We start from the raw sequence: 27888 nt of genomic DNA, 5'->3' as shown, positions 1-27888 counted from the left end.
ACCACTCAACCGCTCACAGACTGCGAAAGAAAAACGCTCTCGTGACGTCCAAAACCGTTGTTTGCTCGCAATGCACGGTCAATGGCTCATGCAGTGGACGGGCATTGGATACGTTCATGCCACGATTACATGTATACAGGTGCCCATGAGCTTCATTATTTCCTGTCGGGTCGGGCGATGAAACTAAATCGTGATTGATTCATCTCTGTCGGATTTGACCAAAAAGAGACACTTGACATAGATTATAGCATCAAATGTTGACCGTTCAGACTGAAACATGATAAAAGATCTGAAGATCGCCGTGATCGGTGATGTCGTTCCTCTCTCTATACGTTTTTCTGAGCTAGTTTTTTACTAAATTGTTCGAGTATTAGCTGACGTTTTTTTGAAAACTTAATCAACTTTTCTTTCCCAACCAGGGCACAACATTACCTTTTTTACTTTCATGGTAACCTAGGATGAATTAAATCGCAGATTAATAGACTCTTATGTTCTTCCTCGATTGTCTGTGACTGATTTTGCTATCCCAATATCGATATTGCGTTCGCACTCGGGTGTCTTGAAACTTACGTCATTCACTGAAATAGTTTTCGGACAAACTCAAGAAATTCGACAACTACTAACGAATAGTCGGCAAAATTTACAGAGACAAGCAACAATAATTATGGTCATTTTACCGTCTTTTTTACCATTTTTGCCGTCTTTAGATAAGCGGACTCGCTTGACGGAAACAGTATATAACGATCTGAGTTCCCATTTTTACCCTACCGTGCGAGTGTAGTATTCGAATGAGTGAGATCATAATCTTACGCTGTTCGAGTGGTCTGGAGATTTTTTATAATATACAATAAATTGACCTTATCAAAATTACTCTGTTTTACATTGCTTGGATATTGATATTCCATACGTTTTGACTGTTGATTTGAAGTCTTTTGATTCCCCATTGGCAGCAGCACATGTACGGTTACAACCGCCATGTGATGACCAGAGTGTGATTGTAAAGTTGTCGGGACGTTGTTCAGAAGAAAATCATTTTGTATTTAGAGGCTTTAGTTCGGATTTTTCAAGATAAACAAATCATTATACATTTTTACGTCTTTGAAACGGGGATTACGGTAAAATTTCATGTGATGAAAATTTTGTGAACGTCTTTGCAATTTGTTCGCACGATGAGTTTGAGCTGATTCTTTGTTAGTAAAAAATCGTCAGAAATGGTCCAGTGACCGTGATAAAATAAACACCTGATGCAAAACCATTGCGAGGAAGATAGTAAGAAATTCACATTGCAATATTTGCTGTCGTATTTCTCAGCAGGAATGATAAGTTTTTACACGTTGTGTATAAGAACAGCAAGCAGGTGTTCGGCGGTCAATTGCTTCTATATATAATGATCTTGATCGCAGCTATTTGGCGAGAAGACAGCGGATACTTATAATCTCGCAAATTATTGATATCACGTCTTTGTGTTGAAAATTTTCGATCGGAGGCACTCAAATCAACAGCCGTGATATATTCGGAATCGTGTTCTCACTGGACACCGAACTACCTGCTATCAACAGTACGTTATGTACCATCGGCGGTAACACATTGGTCGTAATCTTGTCTAATTCTGCCCCGCCGTTTGTACCGTCCAGAAATTTCAAAGCTAGATTTTTTTTTACCCTGACATATAATACAGCGACCTTGCACACTAATGATCATTCCACTGTTTCTGTTGGGGTTTGTTGGTTTTTTAATTTGCTCCGTGGCCCCGGTAAGATTTTTTCAATACGATACACAGTTTGAAATTTTTTCAAGGTAAATTTAGTATATTCCCAGTTTGTGGGGTAAAGTTTTCTGGAGTGAAAGTTTGAGTTGACGCTGATAGAGTAGACGTCGAGCCCGGCACAGTTGACTGGGACCCGGTCGGTTTGGGGTCGTTTAGTCCAGAAACCTGCAGCAGAGTTCTGTATGATCACCGTTCGGCATTTGGGTGATTTTTTGTCAAAGTATGCAGTAACAATGTACACAAGATTCCTTGTGTTGTTTTTGTCACAACCGTCATACGCATATCGAGTCGTAGGTTTTGATTAAAAACGTAGTAATATCCAGTGCTCGTAAATGCGTGCAAAGTTTATTCAGTGACTGTTTACGCAGCAGTCGTAAATACGACTAGGATTTACCACCACGTAACAACTGTAAACATCGCATCAACAGTCCATACGAAAATTTTGTGCTGAATCGAGGGAGATAACAATTGCGGTAGAAAAGGTCAGTCCATCATCCGTCAAAGTTGTTGATCGGAAAAATCTTCACTGAGCACCAACTACATGAGTGGCTGTTATAGTTGTACACGTAGTTCTATGGGCTTTCCACTGTCCCTAATGTTACGAGCTATGTTCAAAGTGCGTCAAGCTACGAATATTTTCATGTACTGAGTTACAGACATCGGTGAAGTACCGGGTACATTGATTTTTTCAAAACACTGCCTGTTTTTTCCTCGTGTTGTTTTTTGTGTCCCTAACGTCTATTGGAGCTGGCTCTATGCGCGTACAAACATAGCAGTCGGATTACGATTTCCTGGATAAATAGATTTATTCCGCCTCTAACGCAAAGATACACACTGTTTTACATGTGCCACTCCTAGGCCCTGGGATCGATTTCCATACCTTTAAACGAAAGGGCTGCACGAAATACATCCTAAGGTCAAGTCTGGTCTAGCTAGGCTTGCACAAAATCCATTTTTACATAAAATACATTTAATATTGATAAGATAAATATCCAATTGTACTGTACTTTGGCAGTGTTAAGTTAACAAATAGCTCATTTGCATATTTTATGAAGTTTTGTAATTAGTCATATAACTCCGAAATAGCTGCACCAAATCTGATGAAATCTGCTACAGATACTGATCCGACAGATATCTAATTGTGGTGTAAGTATAGGTAATTGTACGGGTTCGAGTGGGTTTACAATTCTAAACCTCATGGCTTTAGCTGGCATGTTGTAAACCGCACGAGGCCGAAGTTTACAACTTGCCAGCTAAAGCCGTGAGGTTTAGAATTGTAAACACACGAGAACCTGTACAATTACCTCCTGATACCACGAAAAAGAGGAAATTTGAAAAATATCATGACGTAGTTGTGCGGTACTGTCAGAATGATCAATTTGCATTACGCCTTAAACACCTGGTGTCATTTGGGATTGAAATTCTGACACAATTAGTCCAGTCAAAATAGGGTTAGACCCACCACAAATTGCAACAGAATTTTTTTCTTCAGAATGCATTTCAGAGAGGTACCCAGAACAACATATTAAAAGTTTACTCGAATCCACCTTGGGGAAATATGTCTAATTTGCATAAATCAAATATGGCGGCCAACCATCCAACAAAATAACATAATTTGCTATATATCACATGTTAAACAAGCTATTTCAGTGATTTCAAAGTCTGACACTAGTAATTTGGCTCAGGGAATCATTTTTGAGGTATAACGTTCCTTATATGTACTCCATTAATTTGCATAATTCCAATATGGCGGCCAACATTCCTACAAAAGACATTTTCGGCCGTATACCAAGTATTAAACAAACTATTTCAGTGATTTTAAAGTTAAAAGTACATTTCTTTTGCATGGAAAAACGATTTTTAAAATGCTATGATTTGCATAGGTAATTTGTTAATTTGCATAAATTCAATATGGTGGCCAACATTCCTACAAAGGACATTGTCGGTCATATACCACGCATTAAGCTATTTCTTTGATTTTAAAGTTTTAATATTTTTCTTGGGTATGAAGAAACACTTTTAGTGGCTCAATTTTTACAAAGGCCCTTTGATAATTTGCATAAATTAAATATGGGTGCCATATTAATGCGTCATGGCTTAAAAGCTTCTAATGTATATAACGGTTTTGGTATAGTTTTTAGCACTAGGAAACTATCAAGAAGAAACTGTTAAGTCCTTGGACATTCATTTTTTAATTTTTTTTATTTTTCTGTATATGACGACTGTTAATGAATGTTAGTCTTCTGAATGATATATTCTCTTTCTAAATATAACATTGAATTCATCTGTGTGCGGCATTTTCGTAATTTGTAAGGGTGTTTAACATTCTACAGTGACAAAGCATGTAATCTGTAATGTTTACTGTTAAAAAAAGACGTGTTCAAAATCTTTAGTTTTTAATTTAGACTGAACCCCTTCTTATGGATGGGTGCATCTTTATAAGATCCCTTAAATGATAGGCAAGAAGTCATCATACATAACAGCAAAATACAATAAACACAACAAAGCTAAAAAAACAGAAAAAATGATATGACCGAAATAAAAAATGTCGTAATACACACAAATTGAAACTTAGCACTATTGCAAACAATGTCAGATTCATAACAACTTTATGGACACACAAACTCAAAAAAATCTGAAAACTGCATGCTTTAGCAAAGACTTACAATTAATCCAAACATAAATGCAAAGAAGTACATCTTGAGTCATTTTTCCAAGTGTCATTTTTCCAATGTACATGTTTGTATCGTGTAACAGTTGGATTCTGTTGGGCTAATGAGTTGTTTGAATTAATTTTAAGTCTTTGCTAAGCATGCAATTTTCAATTTTGTGAGTTTGTGTGTTGATCAACATTTTAAGAGTCTGACATTGTTTGCATCAGCGCTAAGTTTTAATTTGTCTTTATTGTGGCATGTGTTATTTTTGGTCACATTATTTTATTTTTTGCATTTTTATTAGCTTTGTTGTGTTTATTGTATTTTTGCTGTTATATGTGATGACTTCTTGCCTATCGTCTAGGGGAATGTACCAAAGATGCACTCGTCCATAAGGAAGGGTTTCAGTCTAAATTAGAAACTAAAGAATTTGTCCACGACTTTTTTAAAACAGTAAACATTAAAGATTACATGTTTTAACACTGTAGAGTATAAAGCATCTATAAAATCACAAATAATGCCAGACACAGATGAATCCAATGTTATATTCAGAAAGAGATTATTATTAGATGACTAACAATCATTAACGGTTGTCATATTTAGAAAAATCACAATTAATTAAAATTGCATGACTTTCTTACATCTCATTAATAAACGCACATCAACATATACGTATTTTAATCCCTTAGGAAGTCATATATGTAAGTCTATCAAATTTGCTTTAACATTCTTTTCAAAATACAATATATTTATAGGGTATTTTAACGAATTCAGGTATCACAGACACCTATTAAAATAAACTTTTATTCGTCAATGGATCGTTATTGTAAGTAAATTTATTGTACAGTTTCCACATTTTTAAAAATAAATGTTCAAGGACTTAATGTTGAGCTGCATGTTGCCAACAGTTTTTTTTTCGAAGGAATATTTCTCATCTAAGATGACAAGGAAACCCGTACAAACTATTTTGTGAAATGTAATATTTCATTTGAAACAAGAGTATATCCTCATTCTAAAATGACATGGGCTGAACGACTGACACTCAAAAAAGTGCTTAAAATCATGGTTAGCAAAATTAAAATGCCTCTAATTCAAAATGTAAGAATTTTATTGCAAAACAAAATAGTTGTTTTGTTATATAGCATTGAAAAACATAATACGAAAATTTCAGAAAATATGACCCAGCCAGAACAGAGTTATATTCTTTGGAAATCTTGAAATTCCGATAAAAGGGAAGCAGGAATTCGGGTGATTTGCATATATTTGCATACATTGACCCTTCTATATCATGCAAGGTGAACCTAACCAATCTTGGGTTAACAAATTAATAAAAATTTGAAGAATATTTGCAAAAATATATTTTGAGCAAAATACAGTGCGTTGGGTGCAGTGCCCTCTTGACAGTTTTTTCTTGATATTCCTTTTCCTAAAAACTCTACCATAACCTTATCTATATTAGAAGCTATTTGGGAATTAATTTGGCAGCCATATTTAATTTCTGAAAATCATCAAAGTGTCTTTTAAAAGCATTGAACCACAAAAGGTGTTTCTTCATGCTCAAGAAATATAATTAAATTTCAACATGGCTGAAATAGATTGTTCAATACATTTTATGACAGAAAATTTCTTTTGTATTGGATTTATGCAAATTAACGAAGTGCCAACGCAAATCATGGTATCTTGAAAATTGTTTGTCCATGCCAAAGAAATACACTTTTAACTTTGAAATCACAGAAATAGCTCGTTTAACCCTTTGACTGCTGTAATTTTTTACACCAAAATTTTAATGCAATATTTTACCAATTTCTGTGAACATTTCTGTATGTTTTTTCATAATTTTGGACCAAATGGATATCATTTTTCAGCAGTTTAATCAAAATGTTGGCAAAAAGCAGAAAAATTGACTGTGGTACATTTTATAAAGTTGACAAAATAGACTTTGGCGCCCAAAGGGTTAATACATGGTATATGACAGAAAATGTCTTTTGTAGGTGTGTTGGCAACCCTATTGGATTTATGCAAATTAACGAAGTACCTATGCAAATCATGGCATCTTGAAAATTGTTTGTCCATGCCAAAGATATACACTTTTAACTTTGAAATCACAGAAATGGATTGTTTACCCTTTGACTGCTGTAATTTTTTACACCAAAATTTTAATGCAATATTTTACCAATTTCTGAACTTTTCTGTACGTTTTTTTCATAATTTTGGACCAAATGGATATCATTTTTCAGCAGTTTAATCAAAATGTTGGCAAAAAGCAGAAAAATTGACTGTGGTATATTTATAAAGTTGACAAAATAGACTTTGGCGCCCAAAGGGTTAATACATGGTATATGACAGAAAATGTCTTTAGTAGGTGTGTTGGCAACCCTATTAGATTTATGCAAATTAACGAAGTACCTATGCAAATCATGGCATCTTGAAAATTGTTTGTCCATGCCAAAGATATACACTTTTAACTTTGAAATCACAGAAATGGATTGTTTACCCTTTGACTGCTGTAATTTTTACACCAAAATTTTAATGCAATATTTTACCAATTACTGTTACTTTTCTGTACGGTTTTTTCATAATTCTGGACCAAATGGATATCATTTTTCAGCAGTTTAATCAAAATGTTGGCAAAAAGCAGAAAAATTGACTGTGGTACATTTTATAAAGTTGACAAAATAGACTTTGGCGCCCAAAGGGTTAATACATGGTATATGACAGAAAATGTCTTTTGTAGGTGTGTTGGCAACCCTATTGGATTTATGCAAATTAACGAAGTACCTATGCAAATCGTGGCATCTTGAAAATTGTTTGTCCATGCCAAAGATATACACTTTTATCTTTGAAATCACAGAAATGAATTGTTTACCCTTTGACTGCTGTAATTTTTTACACCAAAATTTTAATGCAATATTTTACCAATTTCTGAACTTTTCTGTACGGTTTTTTCATAATTTTGGATCAAATGGATATCATTTTTCAGCAGCTACATATTTTTATCAAAATTTTGGCAGAAAGCAGAAAAATTGACTGTGGTACATATCATAAAGTTGACAAAAATAGACTTTGGCGCCCAAAGGGTTAATACGTGGTCTATAACAGAAAATGACTTTTGTAGGTATGTTGGCCACCATATTGGAATTATGCAAATTGACAAATTACCTATGCAAATCATAGCATCTCGAAAATCGTTTGTCCATGCCTAAAATATACTTTTAACTTTAAAATCACTGAAATAGCGTGTTTAATACGTGGTATATGACCGAAAATGTCTTTTGTAGGAATGTTGGCCGCCATATTGGAATTATGCAAATTAATGGAGTACCTATATGAAACATTATACCTCCAAAATGATTCCCTGAGCAAAATAACTAGTGTCAGACTTTGAAATCACTGAAATAGCTTGTTTAACATGTGATATATAGCCAATTATGTTATTTTGTTGGATGGTTGGCCGCCATATTTGATTTATGCAAATTAGACATATTTCCCCAAGGTGGATTCGAGTAAACTTTTAATATGTTGTTCTGGGTACCTCATTAAAATGCATTCTGAAGAAAAAAATTCTGTTGCAATTTGTGGTGGGTTAGGTGCCAAAATCTCGTAGATTGACTGGACTAAATAGATAGTTTAATACAGCTTTCTCATTGGCTAACAAACTGACTGCACTGATCCAGGTGCATATCAATTTGCCACGTGGTATGATGCATGTGCATGTCACTGTGCATCGGCCACGCCACCAGTATGGACGCATACTTGTATATCTCCGACACAATGTAATCAAGCGAAGTGAGACGGTTTTGCTGGCAGTTTGATAACGCTATACCACTGGATGACAGAGAGGATTTTACCTAACGGCAAACATGAAAGTGAAAGATTTCCTGCTGCCGTGAACAGTGCACAATTGACTGAAATACAAGGATCTCGCGTTCTTCAAAATGCACGCAAGTCTACCGGATCAAGCGTGTCAGTGTCGGATGCATGAAGACGTACCCGAAGCGAGAAACTTAAAACAACTCCAGCGAAATATTCATTTGTGGATGTGTGGAATATCTGGATATCATGCGGCCATTTGGGCAGGCTAGTTTCAATTATTTTCTTACATTTTCCCGGCGTGACTGTTATCGTTATTGTTTCTTCCATCGTGTTTTTGAAAGGCCAGTTTAATGTGACATGATAATATTTGAAACGTTCGATGCAATGGGTCTATCCCGCCCGCTGAGTGTTGTCATTTGAACGGAGTTTCAAGTGTGGGATTCCATTACTTTCCGCTCAAATGTCATTCCTTTTCGACGGCAATATTTTTCAATTATTGATTATTTTCATTAAATTCAGGTTGCTGCAGCAACTTCTTTGTATGAATAAGGGCTTCGATGAACAACTATTTAAAGAATGCACTGGTCATCGCACGTACACGTTCGCACGTACACTGCGTATCAGCAATTTCCAGCAGAAAACCGTGTCTAATGCTTTACAGCCCCAACAACCTGTGACAAAAGTTGATGTAAAAGTTGAAGAGTACCATTCTCCGTGCTGCTCGTCAGATACCACTACGTTTAATAACCCGGTACACAAGTTCATCAGGCCATATTTTCATTCAAAATCAACACGGTGATAAGTTGAAATGTAATTTTCATTGAAATGTAATTTCGCTAGTTCATTAAAAGTTGCCACATGTACAATCTGCCAGCTGTTTGATTTTCGTTTGTATGTAGATAAGTAAACCTTTACGCGTACATTGATATGGAAAGTAGTAAACCTTACGTCTGTATTCATATGATAATGAAGTCTATTCATTAAACTGTAAGGTTTACTAATTTCCATATCAATGAACCGTAATGGTTTACTTATTTGCATAAGAACAATTGGTGTTGCGATAATAAACGTACAGTGAGAACAATGTGTCATATGACCATGAGTGGTATAAAGCGTTTAGTTATGTGGAGTTAATTAACGGTGCATTGGCATCTTTAATGAACTTTGTAATTAGTGATATTACTCTAAAATTACAGCATTACATTTGATGAAACTTGCTACAGATAATTATCTGATACTGAGATACTGAGAAGCATTGGGCGTTTGTCAAGTTAATAATTAGCTCATTTACATATTAAATAAAGTTTGTAATTATTTGTGATTTAGCTCTGAGAGTACTGTGCATATAATGTAGCAGGTCTCTGATTAACATATATAATAATATATAACAGATATCTGATTGTTCTTATGACACGCTTAACATGGGTGTCGATTATATTGGTATGAATTTGGTTTATTGACTGGAATATTGAAAAACATAATACAATAAATCGTCGTCAGAGATAGTTACTCTAGCAGTAGACCGTATACACGTCTAGTCTTATCAGAAATCTGTGCTCAATTGAACTGCTGTCAGAATATACAATATGTGTCTTTGTTCTTGTGTTTTGGTTAGTGATTATATCCTTAGGTCTGTAAATGTTGCGTAACATCTCCTTGCTCGTTGATTTATCACATTGATATAAGACAAGTCAAAGGTAAATTGTTTTACACAACTTCATAACAGTCAAAAAGTATGCAGTAATTCATATCCTACTGTATTATTTCATGAGTCCAGTAGTGTCTGACAAATGTCAATACATGTCGAGTCATTAGCAGTCAATTTCAATGCTTGATAACTTAGTTTGTAATTTTGTCAAACTCAAAGTCATTCCTTTAATTCAGGGGTCACATTAGTAGGTCAAGTTGTTCTGTTGAGTATAAATGCTAAAATTTCTTGTCTGTTTACTGACTATTAATGAACCTGTTGTAAACATGTGAGCATATTCAGTTCATTTCCGGTTTAAATATAATACAATTTTTCAATGAATGTCCGTACAAAATACATCCAACTATCGGGACTTCGTCAGGAGGGCCAATCGGACTTCATTGGCGTTTGGATCGATCATGCATGAACAATTATTATATGAAAGGTCTTCAAAAATTACATATGATCGAGGTTAGGTCTAGATGGGCTTGCACAAAATACATTCCTTACATTTAACACAAATTACACTTAACTATCAGGACTTGGTCGGGAGGGACGACCGGCCGGCCCTCATCGTGAGTTTAGGCAGGCCTTGCCTGAAATACATTCTGTACAATTAATACATTTTTTCATAAAAATGTCCGCACGCAATACACATCACAGGGGCTGTGTTTTGGCTATCTGGACTTCGACATGGCCATAGGTGTGAATGGGTGCTGAATAACAATTGGTTATGTAACACTTTGTCGTGCCAAACTTGTTTTAAGTGTCGCTCAGCGGTAATGTACGTTGTGCTAGGACAATTTTCGCCCATTTAGAACTTTTGTAAGCCCATATACAACCTGCCCCGAGTTTATAAGTAATTCGTGCAGACCTTTCATATCATCAATGTAAAACATGTGATGTATTAATTGACAATGTATAGAATGTAGAATGTAAAAATTGTATTTAGTGCAAGCCCATCTAGATCCGGCCCCGATAATAAAATGTATTTTGTGCAGATCTTTCGTGTAAAAAATGTATTAAATGTATAGAATGAATTTCGTGCAGTCCTTCCATGTAAAACATGTAAAAAGTGTATAAAATGTAAGAAATATAAAGAATGTATTGCGTTCAAGCCCAGCTAGACCCAACCCGATCTTAGAATGTATTTAGTGCAGACCGTTCGTGTAATAACACTGGGCAAAATGCTTGATATACAACAATATTTACACATATACTGATTCTGTACATGTGTCAAATACGTTAAGTATACACGTACGTATACTAATAAAATGCAAAACCACAGTGTACACTTAGTGTGCAAAGATCTGCATTACGTATACTCATGATCTGCATAGAAATACGCTACGCATATCAACATATTGGAATGTTCCATATACAAAGATATACGTTGCGTATGCAATTAATATTGTGTTCCATATACGTCAATATACGTAAATATGCCAAGCGCATTTTGTCAAGTGTAAATGTAAGAAATTTATTAAATGCAAAGAATGTATTTTGTGCAGACCTATCATGTAAAAATGTAAAAAACGTACAGAATGTATTAAATGAGAAAATGTATTTCGTGCAAGACCAGCCCGAACTCGCGATGAAGTTCGATCTGCCCTCCCGACGAAGGGCCGATAGTTCGGTGTATATCGTATGGACATTCATTGAAAAAATGAATTAAATGTCAAGAATGTATTTCGTGAAGACCTTCCATGTAATAATTGTAAACCAGATGTTAACTGAATATGCTCACGTATTTTACAACCGGTTCATTAATAGTAGTAGGCTTCACAGAACAATCTAATATCTGTTATATCACTATATGTAGGAGGATTTTTCAACTTCGCACAGTACTCTCAGAGTGTAATCACTAATTACAAAACTTCATTTTATGTGCAAATGAGCTGTTGATTAACTTGACATTGCTCAATGCTTCATGGGACAATTAGATATCCATCAGATCAACATTTGTAGCACGTTTCAATAAATTTAGTGCCATGATTTTAGAGTTATATACCTAATTACAAAGTTTATTAAATATGCAAATGAACCCTTAATTAACTTCACACTACTAAATGCTTTCCAACACACTTAGATATCTGTCGGATCAGTGTATGCAGCAGTTTTCATCACATTTGATGCAGTTATTTGGGAGCAATATGACTAATTATAAAACTTCATGAAATATGCAAATGAGCTATTTATTAACTTGACACTGCTCAATGCTTCTCAGTAAAATTTATCAGATCAACATCTACAGCAAGATTCATCAAATTTAATGCTGTAATTTTTGAGTAATATCACTAATTACAAAGTTCATTAAATATGCAAATGAACCCTTAATTAACTCCACACAACTTAATCCTTCACAACACAATTAGATATTTGTCGGATCAGTATCTGCTGCAGTTTTCATCACATTTATTGCAGTTATTTTCGAGTTATATGGCTAATTACAAAACTTTATAAAATATGCAAATGAGCTATTTCTTAACTTGACACTGCCAAATGCTTGACAGTACAATCAGATATTTATCAGAACAATATCTGTACCCGATTTCACTGACTTCGGTGCCGTAATTTCAGAGTTATATACTTAATTACAAAGTTCTTTAAATATGCAAATGAACTCTCACTTAACGTCACACTACTAAATGCTTTTCACCACAGTTAGATATCAGTCGAATCAGTATCTGCAGCAGATTTCATCACATTTGCTGCACTTACATCGGAGTTATATGATTAAGGTAGAACGCACCTCGGGGACAGAAATTCGGGCCTTCAAATTTTTTCAATTTTCTTTGACCTACCACTTGTGGGGGCTCATTTTGAAGCTCTTGGCGAAAGAAAAGTTTTCACCGTCTTAGTTTTTGAAAATCGAAAATTTTATTTTTTCCCATAGAGTTTACACAGGGATGGCGGCCATTTGAATTTCAAATATCGAGAAATCGCAAGATATTTGTCTCTCTAGTACCAAAGTTTGCACGGTGACCCCTGATTTTTATTCTTGCTTTGGTAAGAGAATGGTTCAAAGTTTCACTGAGGAAAATATGAGCAAAAGTTTAAGTCTTTCACTTTCGAGGTGCATATTACCTTAATTAGAAAACTTCATAAAATTTGCAAATGAGCTATTTATTAACTTGACACTGCCCAATGCTTCTATATATCAGATCAATATTTGTTGCAGGTATCATCAAGTTTGGTGCAGGAATTTCAGAGTTATGTCACTAATAACAAAAGTTCATTAAATATGCAAATGAGCAGATAACTGACATGACACTCACAGTGTATCATGATAATGTTCTGAGATTGTTATCTGTGAAAAGTTACATGAAATTGTGTGCAGTATTTCTTGATATAGGGAAACCATTGTACCGAAAAAAAAACGATATTGCATAACTTCATTAATATGCAAGCCACACTAACCAAAATCTAATCAGTTCTTGCAAGTAGCATATGGTACCTGTGTACCAAATCTGACTTGAATCTGTTCGGGCGTTTTTGAGTTGTCGTGTAACAGACAGACACACTCACACACACACTCACACACGGACAGACAGACAGAAATCGCTATGACACTGGCCCACGTGTTCACACACGTGAGCTAAAAATGTAAAGAATGTGTTACATGTAAAGAATGTATTTCGTTCAAGACCAGCCCGAACTCCAGATGATGTCCGATCGGCTCTCCTGACGAAGGGCCAAATGAATAGATTTCGTGCATAAATAAATCTAAAAAATGTAAAACGTGCAGATCCACTCTCCCGACGAAGGCCCGATGGTTCGGTGTATTTCGTACAGACATTCATTGAAAACATGTATTTAATGTAAAGAATATATTTCGTGCATGAATAAATGTAAAATATATAAAACATACAGATCGGCCCTCCCGACGAAGGCTCGATAGTTCGGTGTATTTTGTACGGACATTCATTGAAAAATGTATAAGATGTAAAGAATGTATTTTGTGCAGACCTTTCGTGCAATTAATATCAAAATTGTATAAAATGTAAAGAATGTATTCGTGCATGAATACATGTAAAAAATGTTAAACGTGCAGTATTCTTGACTACTGGCCATGGATGAAAATGCTAAGTGACATTCAAAAATGTTATATCTTAGTATCAAGCCAATTCAGATATACATCCCTACATACGAAACGCATTAAATATGAAAATTACTAATTAGGTGTCTCAATATGCCAAATGACATTTAATAATGTAATACCATAGTATTTTCAATGTACATAACAAGTTTCCTAAATCTTGATCAAGTCAATTAAATGGAAGTTTACCACGGATGATTTTTACATGTGTGCAAGCTTTGTAGTCACTTACCCCGAAACAGCTTTTTTCACCATTTATAACTCACGCGATTTTTACAAAAAAAATAGAACAGGAAGTTGCATTTTGGGGCTTCATCAACTCTGTGTAGTTTGAATCATAGGGAAAAAGCTTCCGGCTTGAGTTAGCATCACGTAATATGCAAGAGACCATCCTCCGATGGGTATGAGATTGCCCACTCTCCCGCGCTCAAACCAAGGCTGTGCGTGTTTAAAGGGAAACCTAAGTCCAGCGACATTGACCGTTTATCCCTTCCAAAATCACCCTTGAGTAAAATGCAGCTCAAATTTGCAACATAATTGCACGCGCTGACGACTACGGCGCGACGAAAAGAGAAGTCGAAGTAGACGACATTTATGAAAATGAGCTCGGAATCCCATGGGCGCGAAAGGGCTCATGGGAGGAGCGTACGTGACGTCATCGGTGATACACGAACATGTGTGACCGCTTTACCAAAGCATTGGAGTCTATGACTGCAGCAGTGCAGTTCTGCACGTTACGACTCTTTAATGCTCAGTAGCATAAAAAATGATTAACTGTTGTTCAGTTGAGTGCAAAAATCACTCAAGGAAGAACAAACGGAGTCAGCTTTTATCGTCGTCCCACGGAACAGCTTTTTCGAAAACAGAAAGTTGGGCGAGTTTTAAAATCTAAAAGATACAAAGTTGTGTTCTACTTCTTTCATGATGATTGTTTTATAAGGGATTTCGGGATTCTGATACCGATACAAGACTATACTACACAATGCGGTTCGTATCTTGACATGCTGAGTCAGCCTACTATCGCCGGTTTTAACCAGATAAATGTTAATATTGGCGATTTCGGGACTCTAAAATCCGAAGACGAAACTACACAAAGCGTCTCTCGTCTCGACAGCCCGGATCTGCGAAATCGCCCTTATATACCCGATAAATATAGGCAATTTCGTGACTACACCTGGTAATATTGATATTACAAGATACTGGAATGACTATTCTCGACCGCGGAGAGACGTCAGTAGGTGAAACGCATACGAGCGAGGTGAATGAGAGATCAGACGATACAGAAGAGCGAATGATACAGAAATTGTGTGGAAAAAAGCAGAATTAAAGTTATGTCATTTATGTATATTGAAATTTGAATATTTCTTTGGTGGTTGAAAAATTCGAACTTCCAACGGCGCTGTGACGCAAAAATGACGTAAGAATCCGCAAGTACCCGGATGGCCCGCGGTCGAGAATGATGTGTCTCGATCGGCACGCCGGTCTGAGAAATCGCCGATATTATATTTACCCAATGAATATCAATTGTGCCGAGACTCCTAGGCTAATATCGATACCAGACGATACTAGATTTACGTGCACTGTGTCGGCACGCCGGGTCTGCGAAATCACGGATATTTATCCGATAAATATCGGCGACTTAGGACATTAACTCTGATATACTAGACGATTGTGGGTAAATATCCGATGTATATCGGAGATTTCACCACGTGCCTAACAGATCTGACCACCCGACCACCTCTGTCCGACTCTTAGTTCATAGCATCCGTGGCCGGTAGTCAAGAATACTATACTGTATGTTTTACATTATTATATTTATTCATGCACGAAATGCATTTTTTACATGCAAAGCATTTTTTCATTAAATTTCCACACGAACTTTTATACACTACAATCAGATTGAACTTCGTCGAGAGGGCCGATCGGATATCACCGTGAGTTGGGGAGCGCCTTGCACGAATTTTTTTCATATTCTTTACATTTAATACATTTTTACTTGGCGATCGAGACTTGAACAGAGGACATATCGGACATCATCGAGAGTTTTGGCTGGTCTTGTATGAAATACATTCTTTACAACAATATAGACAATACTATTTTTTTAAATAGCGGGCAAATATCCATTATATCGGAGATTTCATCACTTTGAAGATCTGAGTTAGCCCGACTTCTTAAGTTCGACACCAACTTCGAAAAATAGATGATACTATACATTTGTCAAATTGCGAATAAATATTTTCCGATATATATCGAAGATTTCGCAACCTTAAAGATCTGGCCAAGCTCGACTTACGTATCATTCACGAACCAAAATATAATTTTAAGCGACTGATAAAGAAAACTCTGTTTTAGAAAAGTAGCGCTGAAGGATCGCAGAGTCACTCAGTGTCTCCAATCCAGTTCGGGGTCTGTACAAGCACAGTGACTCCCTCCGCGGAATTATGAACGATGTGTGGAAATGCTTTCCCATTATTACATATCTTGGTTCAAATTAGTATGGTTTGATATCAGTCGGGGAAAGTAATACTCGATGTCAGAAATATCTCTGTCCGAACTCTCCAGAGTCGTCTTACGAACGCGCTGAACTGTTCACGGTACTCCTCCAGCTGCAAGCTACAATCGTCTGTATCACCGATGACGTCACGTACGCTCCTCCCATGAGCCCTTTCGCGCCCATGGGATTCCGAGCTCATTTTAATAAATGTCGTCTACTTCGACTTCTCTTTTCGTCGCGCCGTAGTCGTCAGCGCGTGCAATTATGTTGCAAATTTGAGCTGCATTTTACTCAAGGGTGATTTTGGAAGGGATAGACGGTCAATGTCGCTGGACTTAGGTTCCCCTTTAAACAACTATTGTTTATACTGATTATCCCTGTATAAACGATGAATCACTTATAATAAACTGTCCCCTATCAGATTTTTGTTGTTGTTTACTACTAACCACCGAATCTACAACAAGCTTCAGGAATATACGGGTATAGGAATATAGTCAGAAGTATTACTCCTCTCCATTGTTAAACAGCTGGGAAAGCTTGTGGTAGATGCATTAAAAATTATAACTCAAATTACTTCGAGTACAAGTAATAACATCTGGTACTTAAGTTTTATGCATCTTACAATCTTCAGACAGAAAAAGTGATAGGGTTCTTAGCTCAACATTATCATATATATCTTCGGGACGTACCATTTTCTTCGCAGATGGTGTTAAAATTTGATAAAAAATATTTGTTTTGGTGGTGACATTTTGAAACCAACTCAGGTAACAGATATTATTAATTTGTACTTGAAGTAATCTGTGTTTTTTATATATATACAAGACAGTTTTATATACATATATATAGAAGACAGTGTGTATTTTACAGAGATTTAGAGCTAAATGCGTACAGCAATAAGCATATACGCATTCAACCACTATAAAATTTTCCGATAAACGTCACATAAAATGAGTATGAAGGTAACATGACTTACCGGCAAGGACAGTGTTGACTGTAATTTTGAAACATAGCCTCTAAAGTTTCGCCTGTTGATGAAGAAAAGTATTATTTTTCTTTAACAACGACTGACCTATATGAATTATCAACTGCACAAAAACACTATATATCAAGTATCTAGATTTATTCCAAGTATTCGAGTTACATGAAACTATATCCACTTACTATATCAGTAAAAGCAGGTTATATTCCACTACAAACTGACCATTGAAAAATATTTTCCATTATGATGATTTTTTTCATAAAAATAAGTAACCTTGTTGCGATGAAACTTTTTATAATGTGTTTCAAGGATATATCAGATTCTTTTAGATGTAATACATATTACTTACAATATCACAGATATAAACTACACTGACAATAAAACACTTAAAAAGAATGATGTGATAATCAAATCCGGATAATACCAGTTTCAACTATATCAATAGTTTGGGTTTGGGTAGTTTGGGTAAAATCAAACACTGTTACAGCCGTATTGATGCTCAGTATCTCCCTTACAACTATTTCGGATTTACACATTTATTTATCCCAAATCAATACAAAAAGGTGGTATTGTTGGATCAATTCATCAAAATGGTCTTTTTGGGGTTGCAATGACCAAATTAATACACTTTTCATGCAATATTTTTCAATGGCAAGAGGGAGGTTTAATGTATGGTTTTTCAAATCAACGTCATTTCACAAAAGGATCATCTTTCATTGACAGAACATTTTTATGTACTATTTTTCATAAAATGATTCACAGGCAACAATAATAGGGTTTGAAATGTAACATTTTCCAAAGTTTTCTTAAAATTACCACGGATCGCTTCTAGTATTTCACAATAGGGATATAATTTTCTGAAAACACACAATTCATTTCCACTTCTACGTGACATGTAATGGTTCAAAATTTCCGTTTACAGTTTGTCCTTAAATGTTGCTTCGATTTCCTTTGTGCAATAGATTTTTTTGGTCGTTGGTGTCAAGGAGAGCATTTAATCTTTGCAAGGAAGCAGCATGCGTTCTGTGTGTGTAGTTTACACATTTAGCTCTGGGCCTCATCTTCCACAAGCATCATGTAATATACTGGGCAAATGTCTTAGTGCATCCTTTGCAATATGTTCATAGCAACTTTAGATTATACCTAACCCACCAACCAACCTAACCACCCATTCGTTCTAAATTATTTACAATATCACATATACAATGTGCATGTGTAGTACAGTAAAAGTAGTGAAAAATACTACATGTCTTTCGAAAGTGTTAAAATGTCCTTGTAAACGTTGAAGCGATGTCAACTAATCAAAACAGAAAACGTACAAATTATTATTCTGGCATTTAATTCTTCTCGAGGTTTTGTAGGAACCTATAATGGCTCTTAGACTGCAAAATGTAGTGATTGACAGTAATTTCTTCTCAACCCAGTTTTAATGAGACCGGTTATGACTTTCTCATGAACGTTACAGAAGCTACCTATTATTAGTACAACAATCGAAATCAGAAGCTATTCCAACCATTACAGTATAGTAGTATGCAAATTACCTGTTCTGGACCACACACCCCTATGTAAGCCTCTATTCACTCAGAAGGCTCACAACAGGCAACAACGCAACTCACCAAAACTACACAGCACTCGCCAAAGAAGGAGGTTCTAGGGCTCTAGTGAGAATACTGTTCTTTTACTTTCCAAGCCCTTGTGGAGCTGTAGACTTTTTTTTAATTTGCATAAAATGTTTTGGTGTTAGATATACAATAAAGTGTATACCTTACGTGATGAAGGGCAAAGACGTGTGCAAGTGGCTGCTGATGGGCTCTTGGCAGCTGTGCGGCCGAAGCTGCATGAACGAGTTTTGTAGAATCCACCGTGCTAGGCTCTGGAGAGGGGGTGGCTCAAAAGCCTGCCTGAAGTGTGGGATGGGCGTTCAGAACAAGCTTTCTCTGTGTAGGGGTGCGGGTATGACAGTGAAAAAGTGAAAGCTTGGCAGAGGAAACAAAGCAAGATGATGAGGCAAAGGAAACAGGATATACTAGTTTGGAAGAACGAGTTACCATTTTGGCAGAATTATGGTGCCTCCTAGCCTTCGACTACATTTGAATTTTATATTAGAGAAATAAATTCCTACAAAATTATATATTACTAATAAGTATACACATCAACTATGGCTGATAACATAGGACCTGGTCTGGGGGATGACCTTACATTCCATCGCATATATCATGCAGTTAAGTACTACCTGCAGAGCTGGGAGATGGATGTTGCCTAAAGGCATCGACTCAGAGCTGATTCCTGAGCCTTTTGGATGGTGTACGACCAACAATCAGCCAGAGACTCGCCAAAGAGGTTTCAGACCGTAGGGAGGCCTGAAGTTCCATTTGGCACAGAAGGTCAACCTTAGGCTAAATGAACAAGATGGTAACCCAGATTACCCAGAGCCCATGTCCCGCAATGGGCAAGGGGTACTCCTATGGACTAGAGAGATTGATCAGGTGCTGGACTTCATCTGTCGCACTCTCCTGGAGATGTTGGAAAGATGAACACGAAAGGGCCCAGGCTGGGTGGTTGATAGAGTTACCACCTTCTTGAAGGCAGCTCTTACATCCCACTACCAGAAGCTCTCAGAAAGAAGAAGGAATCATTAAGGTTAAAAGAAAAATGTGATAACTGCTTCTGTTGGGTGCCCGCCTCAGCTTTGTTTCCCACAAAGCATCATATGGACAGGCCATCTATGTCCCCCATCAAGAACAGGCTGAATGAGGCCTTCAATGGCGTCAATACCCCCCACACCCTGTCCAAGATTGGTAAAGTTGAGAGACAGGGAGACATCTAGCCATAAATGTCTTTGGCTTGGACAAAGGCGGTGTCATTGTCTTCCACAACAGCAAGCAGATCATGGGAATGACCAGAAGAAATATTATGTTGATTGAGGAGGCTGGGAAATCCAACTACACCCAAGATAAGGACCTCAACTGGATCTTGAATGACCAGTCGCATATTGCAGACACTATGTACCAAGCCTTCATGGATACACCAAGGAGGACCTGCTGGAGGCCAACGAGCCTGAGTGCTAGGGGATCGGGAAGAAAGCCGTTATGGTCAAGATGCCAAAAGTAGGCAAAAACAAGCTCGCCTTCCAGAACCATCACAAGCAGCTGCCTGCTCCTTTGTGATCTGCGCTGACTTTGAGGCTCTGATCACTAAGGTGGAGGGCCAGTAACACCCAGGTGACCAAGCATCAGAAAAGCTTCTCTTATACCAGCGTCTCAAAATGTACATAATGCGAATTTTGTGGGGAAGAAGAACGGGATTCGGAAAAGGAAGAGGGGTAAGAAAGGTGGTGTTAGACAGAGGTTGAAAAGGAGAAAAAGTTGCCGAACACCACTTCCAACTGTTGTGTTAGCAAACGTTCGGTCTCTTCGCTCAAAAACTGACGAGCTTCAAGCTAATGTAAAATGTATGCATGAATACAGAAAAGCTTCTCTTCTTGTGTTCACTGAGACTTGGTTAAATTCAGAGAGTTGTGATCAAGATCTTTTTATTGAAGGGTTCGGGACTCCTTTTCGTCTGGACAGAGATGAAGAAACTACAGGAAAACTACATGGTGGCGGTGTATGTTTTTATGTGAATAAGCAATTTTGTAACAGTGATTGTCCGTGAAGCATTTTGTACAGCTGACATTGAACTTCTGTCGATTTCCTTGCGTCCATTTTACATGCCGAGGGAATTTCCTCAGCTCTTTTTCACTGTGGTGTACATCCACCCCCGCGCTAATACGTCAAGAGCCATTGAACATATCGAAAATAATATTCAGAAATTGGAATCAATTTCCCCAGACGCTCCAAAACTCATTCTCGGTAATTTCAACATTGTGCACATGACAGAATTCTGAAATCATACCATCAGTACATCACCTGCCCGACACGCCTGAATAGAACAATTGATTTGTGTTTTGGCACAGTTCCAGGTGCGTACAAATCAATACCGCTTCCTCCTATTGGTTCGTCAGATCACAATGCAATTCTTCTTGCACCAATCTACAAACCAGTCGTACAGCGTGTTGAAAGCATAGTGAAACGTGTCAAGAACTGGACTGCAGATAGTACAATGAGCTTACAGGGATGCTTTGAATGTACAGACTGGCAGATATTTTATGAATCTAGCAAGGACTTGAACGAACTTGTAGATGTTATATCTTCGTATATTTCCTTCTGTGTTGACTCTATCATACCTAGTAAACAGTTCAAAATTTTCCCCAATAACAAGCCATGGGTTACTAAAGACCTTAAGTCGGTCCTTAATAAGAAAAAAGGGTGTTTTTCCAGGGTAGTCAGATAGAAAATAAACAAGTAAACAAGGAGGTTAGGGCAGCCATTAGGCAAGCAAAATTGACATTTAAGAGTAAAATTGAATCCACATTTGAACAGTGTAATTTTCGCAAAGCCTGGCAGGGTATCAAGAAGATGGCAGCGGTCAATACTGCCACAGAACGTAATCACTCAATTGTTAGTCTTGTTGGTGAAACGGAACTAACCTTACCGAACGTTTTCAACGACTTCTTTACTCGTTTTGAGTCACATGATTTCTCAGCTGAGGTAAATAGTATAAAAGCTTCTTTGCAGTTGGAAAACACCATAATTATCAGTAAGGATCGAGTGGCTAAGTCGTTGAGAACGATCAATGTGAGGAAATGTCCAGGTCCTGATGGTATATGCAGCAGAACGCTTAAATTGTGTGCCGATCAACTGAGCAGCGTACTTCAACACCTTTTTCAACTTTCATTAAATAATGTTTCTATTCCGGCCTTATGGAAAACCTCAACAGTTATTCCAATTCCCAAACGCAACAATCCAAAGCAGCAAAACGATTTTCGTCCTGTTGCCCTCACTTCTCTTGTGATGAAAACATTCGAGAAAATAATCAAACATTTCATCCTATCCAAGACTGAAAATATGCTTGATCCTCTTCAATTTGCATATAGAACTGGAAAGGGTGTTGAAGATGCCAAACTTTTTATTTTGAATGAGTTGTATAAACATCTTGAGAAACCTGGTGCCCATGCTAGAATTCTTTTTGCAGATTTTTCATCTGCCTTTAACACGATACAGCCCCATATTCTTGCCAACAAACTTATCACGAAGTTTAGACTCGACAGTCAGTTGATATTATGGGTTATTGAATTTCTAACTAACAGATCTCAGCGTGTGCTTGTTAATGGCCGGCTGTCTGATTCTTTACAAACATCTACCGGTTCTCCACAGGGTTGTGTTTTGTCTCCTCTGCTCTATATCCTCTATACAGATGACTGTAGAAGTAACTATGAAGGTCGCCACATTGTAAAATTTGCAGATGACTCGGCTCTCCTCTCGCTTCTTGTAGGGCCTGATGAAAACATGGTCCCGTCCTAGACGAATTTGTTAATTGGTGTGACAATTCATACCTTAATCTGAACGTAGTCAAAACCAAGGAAATTGATTTTGACTTCAGGAGACAAAAACACAAACCTGTGGAGAGCATTATTCATGAACAGGAAGTTGAAATTGTTCATATTTACACATATCTTGGCTCGATTTTTGACAATAAATTGAGGTGGGATGCGAATTCTTAAGCGATTTTAAAGAAGGGAAACAACGAATGTATTTTTTACAGAAATTGGAATCCTTTTCAGTGAACAAGACAATTTTATCTCTCTTTTACAAGTCTTTTATCGAAAGCATCATAACTTTCTCATTTATCTGCTGGTTCCAGAATTTAAGTTTAAAACACAAGAATTCCATAGAAGATATTGTCACTTAAGTTCAAAAAATGTTGGCGCACCACAGAGGAGCATTTTGTCATTTTACAAGCAACAGTGTCTGAGGAAAGCATGTTCCATTTTAAATTCATCAGAGCATATTTTAAATTCAGAATTCCAACTGCTTCCTTCGGGAAGACGTTTTAAGTGTCCAGTTTGCAAGACAAACCAGCTCAAGAATTCCTTTATTCCTACCGCTGTGCGGTTTTAAATGATGTATCTTAACAGTCGATGTGTGTTGTCACTTTTTTAGTTTTAGTCTTGTTTTGTTATTTATTGTGATATTTTGTGTGTTGTCCGCCAATCTGAATTGCCCTTAAGGGATGAATAAAGTTGAATTGATTGATTGATTGATCATCAGTCCTGCAGCTTTTGCTATGTGGTCGTGCACTATGATAGTGTGACAATACCCTCCCCCATGAAGTGAAGAGGGCCCAACTTTGCAGAGCATTTCCTGAGAGCTGTCCAAGAAGAGGAGCACTGGATCAAGGAAATCCTGGCCACCCCAAAGACTTGCAGATGACCCTAGAGAACTGCAAGGCTCATCGCTCTGCCACAACCTGCCACATATGTCATGACTACTGCCACATTACCAGTGTTGTCCATATATTTAAAAGTAGCCAGGTAATTTAAGAAAGTAGACAGGTGGACTGCAACGGAGCGAAGTGACCAAGCGGCAAGTGAACGTAGCGAATGAGGGGGGAGAGCGCAAGAGGGGGTATCCCCCCCTCTGGCAAGGCAAAAAATGAAATTTTGGAGTGGAAACGGTGGCATCTGAGGTGACATTTGACTAATTCATTGAACATGTAGCTGAGACTGAAATAGTAATTTTGTTGTGAGTCATAGATGTGGCTCATATTCAATTCAATTAGGGACTTACCCTAGGGACCTCATCAAAAGATGGATGTCGGATAAAAAACTTATGTTTCTTTTTGATGCCATCCGTCGTTAACAGGTTAAAGATAACCTAAGATGACTCATACTAATCAAACCAATCATGTTGCTCGTAACAAAGGCAACACCATAGGCGCATCTATCAGCCAATCACACTATTAAACAAGTTAAAGATCGGGCTAAAAAAGCCACAAATGGGATATTTAGAAACTTTTTTATGTTTTTGCAGTTCCAAGAGGGGAAAGGGGTCGCGAAACTGCTAATCGTACATGTGCCGTCTAACATCTGGCAGTGCGATCCCAAAATAAATAGGTCTATACGAATAATCTTATTACATTAAAAGTAGCCGGGGTAAAATGCAAAACAGGCGGGTTATTTACGCGGTACCTGGCTTCTAAGGACAACACTGTATTACGGGCCAGTACCGTGGGGAGGCCCACACACTTGCAACCTCAAGCTGTGGCTCAGCCCCAAAAGCACAGCCATACTGGTTATCTTCCACAACCTTTGGGGCAATGAATCTGATCTCCTGCTGCAGGCCATTTCAAAAGTACATCAGGATCACCACGTACCTACATCCGCAATCTCCTTCTCACTTAGGCAGCTACGGTTCATCAACAGAGGCCAGTTCCTGTTGACCTTAAACAAGCTTGTGGCGGCCAACCTGCCCAAAGCCTTCTATATAACAGCAAAGTTCAAGCCCTGCAAAGAGTAACGCGCTTTCTTGCATCGCAAAGGCGTCTACCCTACGAGTACATGGATGATTGGGAGCACTCCACAGAGCTCCAGCTCCCGCCACAGCAAGCTTTCTGGTTCAGACATTAAAGAAAGAGACTACGCCAACACTATAGAAGTCTAGGAGACCTTCAGCTGCCACAATCTGGGGGACTACTATTACCTTTACAACGCACAGACATCCTACTCCTGGAAGATGAGTTCAAGAGCTTCCAAAAGCCTGCACCAGTATGGCCGAGACCCAACCAACTTTTACATCAGCCTTGATCTCTCCTGGGACATGCTTCTGAAAAAGACAGGGGAAGTGATACATCTGCTAACCAACAAGGACTAGCACCTCTTTGTCAAGCAAAAGCTGTGAATAGGGATCTCGATGATGACAAAAAGATTCGCAAAGGCAAACAAGCCCTCAGTGAATAGATACGACCTGGCCAAGCTCAACTGTTACATCCTCTACCTGTGCGCCAACAACCTATGGCTTGGCAAAGAGCTAGTTGCTGCCCCACATGGGCTTCCAATGAGTTGATGACTGTGGAATGCTCTAGGCGACAATCGCCACCCACCCAGAAGGCACTCCTAAAGGCTACATCCTCGAGGTAGACCTCGAGTACCCTGTCGAGCTGCACCAGGACACAATGATTACCCTCTGGCCCCAGAGCACATGGTGGTTCAGGAAGAGTGGCTGTCAGTGTACTAAGGGGAGGAAAGCGAGCACCCTCTGAGATTGAAAAGCTGGTCCCCAACCTCTGTGGCAAGGAGCTTTACATCCTCCACGACCGCAGCCTGCAGCTGTACCTCTCCAAGGGGCTGGGGCTGGAGAATATCTACCATGCCTTTAATTTTGCACAGAGCCCCTTGAAGGAGCCCTGGAATAGGCTTAAAACAGAGCTCCTGAAGTGGATGGCCACCACCTTTGAAAAAGACCTCTACAAGCTGATGAACAGCTCCACCTTCAGGAAACCCATTGAGAACCTCCATAATCAGGTCGACGTGCAGTTGGGCAAGATTCGGCACCTGCTGGCTAACCCTGTCTACATGCAGGCCAACATCGGAACCTCACAGCAGTACAGCTCCACAAGCACCAGCTTGTCCTCAACGTGCCGTGTATGTGAGCATAAGCATGCTGGTGCTCTCGAAGCTCCACATGTACTTCTTCTATGATAAGATGAAAGACCAGTATGGAGAGGGCTGCCAGCTGCTCTACACGGATACTGACTCGCTCCTCCTCGAGGTCCAGACAGAGGATGTCTACCAGGACATGGCCCGGCCCTGGCCCCTCTACAACACGTCCAACTACCTGCATGATCACTTCCTCTTCAGCCAAGAGAACCAGAAGGTGCTTGGCAAGATGAAGGACGAGTGTGCCGGGTACCCTATTGCTGAGTATGTGGCCTGCATCCCAAGATGTACTCAATCCAAGAGGCCAGGGGAGCAGTCATCAAGAGGGCCAAGGGCTTGAAAAAGTGTGCTGATGTGGCTCATCCACCACGAGCAGTTCAAAGAGGTCCTCTTCAGCAGGAGGAGCTTCCGCAATGGCATGAATGTCCTGCATCTGTGGGTACCATCTCTCTCCACAGCCCTTACACAAGGTTTCCCTGTCCCCCTTTGACAGTAAGTGCTGGATCACGTAATATGGGGTTGAAACCCTCGCCCACAGTAATGTGAGAGCTGACCAAGCAGCTCCCCCCCAAAAAGGCGGCTGGAGCAAATCAGACAACTTAAAATGAGGGGTGCATCTTAGAGGCTGTGCGGCACCAATGACAGCTACTATATTTTTTTACCAAAATGAGCCCTGAAATCATTACAAACAATCAATTCCTAAGTTTGTGACTTCTGTGCGAGTCCCTGTTGAAGCCATAGGATCCTTCAAAGATTAGGTAATGAGTTTAGCCAAAACTCACAATACACGCACATGAAATAAAGAGCCCTATCTAAGTGACAGGACCGACCACAATCCGACTGATCCATTAGCTCAGTTGGTAGAGCATCTGAAATGTATCCGGGGGATGTTGGTTCAAGTCCAACATGGGTCAATTTTCATTTCATTTACTACAAATAAATAAAATTCGTATAGTGAGGTGAGTCACAATTTCAAACCAAAAATATTTTTAGTCTAATAGTGGAAAGGTAGAGCTTTAGCCACCTCCTAGGGGCAGGCTTGTGCAACTCGGCTATCCAGCCACAAACAACACGGTAGGTGTGAAGGATCACCACACTGCTTGAAATGTTGTCCCAGAGGATTAAGACCTCATGAGTGCCAGTATTCACAAGGATGGCAGGCTTCTCCGTGCGATATATCATTCCAACTTTTCCCCACACAGAAACTGGGCAGTTTTGATTATTCATACCTATCTTAATCCTACTGTTCGTAATGTTTATGTTGTAAACCAATCTATCGCACACTTTAAACACCTTTCCTGGGTTCTTGAACCCGGTTGGTCAAAATTGGCTGTTCTGGCCTTTTGATCACCCCTCTTAAAATGCTTGGATAGTTGACTTGGAAAACAATTAACATTAAAAGTTTCATTAGCAATTCAGCCAAACACCGGAGACATCATGAGACACGAACAATCGCAACAACACCAATTCAAAGAAAAGTCAAATTCGACTCCACGAACAGCAAAAAATACAAAAACCTGAAAGCTATCTGAAGCTGCTAAACTCGCACTTCTAGAGATACCCTTCAAACAAGGAAACAAAACATGTCGCGTGCCCAAAGAATCGCGATAAACCAGCTTGCAAACAGTAGACAAATTACCGCAAAAAACCTTTGACAAGGGTCGGGTTTTGTCTTTGTCAACACAAAAGATTACGTACACGAATGCGAAAGGCAATTACGCAACACTAAGTATTATACACAACTAGCCAGAACAAATAGTAAACAAAGTACACGAACGTGTACAAGAACAAACACATCGATCATGATACTTGTAAGTATCTTGATCAAGAAAACATGAAATCCGTACCCCGCAGTGGT

General features: G+C 38.3%; 1 protein-coding gene across 1 annotated transcript in view; it reads right to left on the bottom strand.

Moving 5' to 3' along the window:
* LOC139130789 (interferon-induced protein 44-like) overlaps window positions 1-27888 on the bottom strand; it is a 164618-nt gene that overhangs the window by 4918 nt on the left and 131812 nt on the right. The window contains exon 6 of the mRNA XM_070696580.1: window positions 17489-17540. Coding sequence (XP_070552681.1) covers window positions 17489-17540 — 52 coding nt within the window. The remainder of the gene's footprint in view (window positions 1-17488; window positions 17541-27888) is intronic.

Source organism: Ptychodera flava, chromosome 4, assembly GCF_041260155.1.
Source record: "Ptychodera flava strain L36383 chromosome 4, AS_Pfla_20210202, whole genome shotgun sequence".
NCBI lineage: Eukaryota > Metazoa > Hemichordata > Enteropneusta > Ptychoderidae > Ptychodera > Ptychodera flava.
The sequence above is the reverse complement of the archived record's forward strand: the minus strand, read 5'-3'. Positions and strand labels throughout refer to the sequence as shown.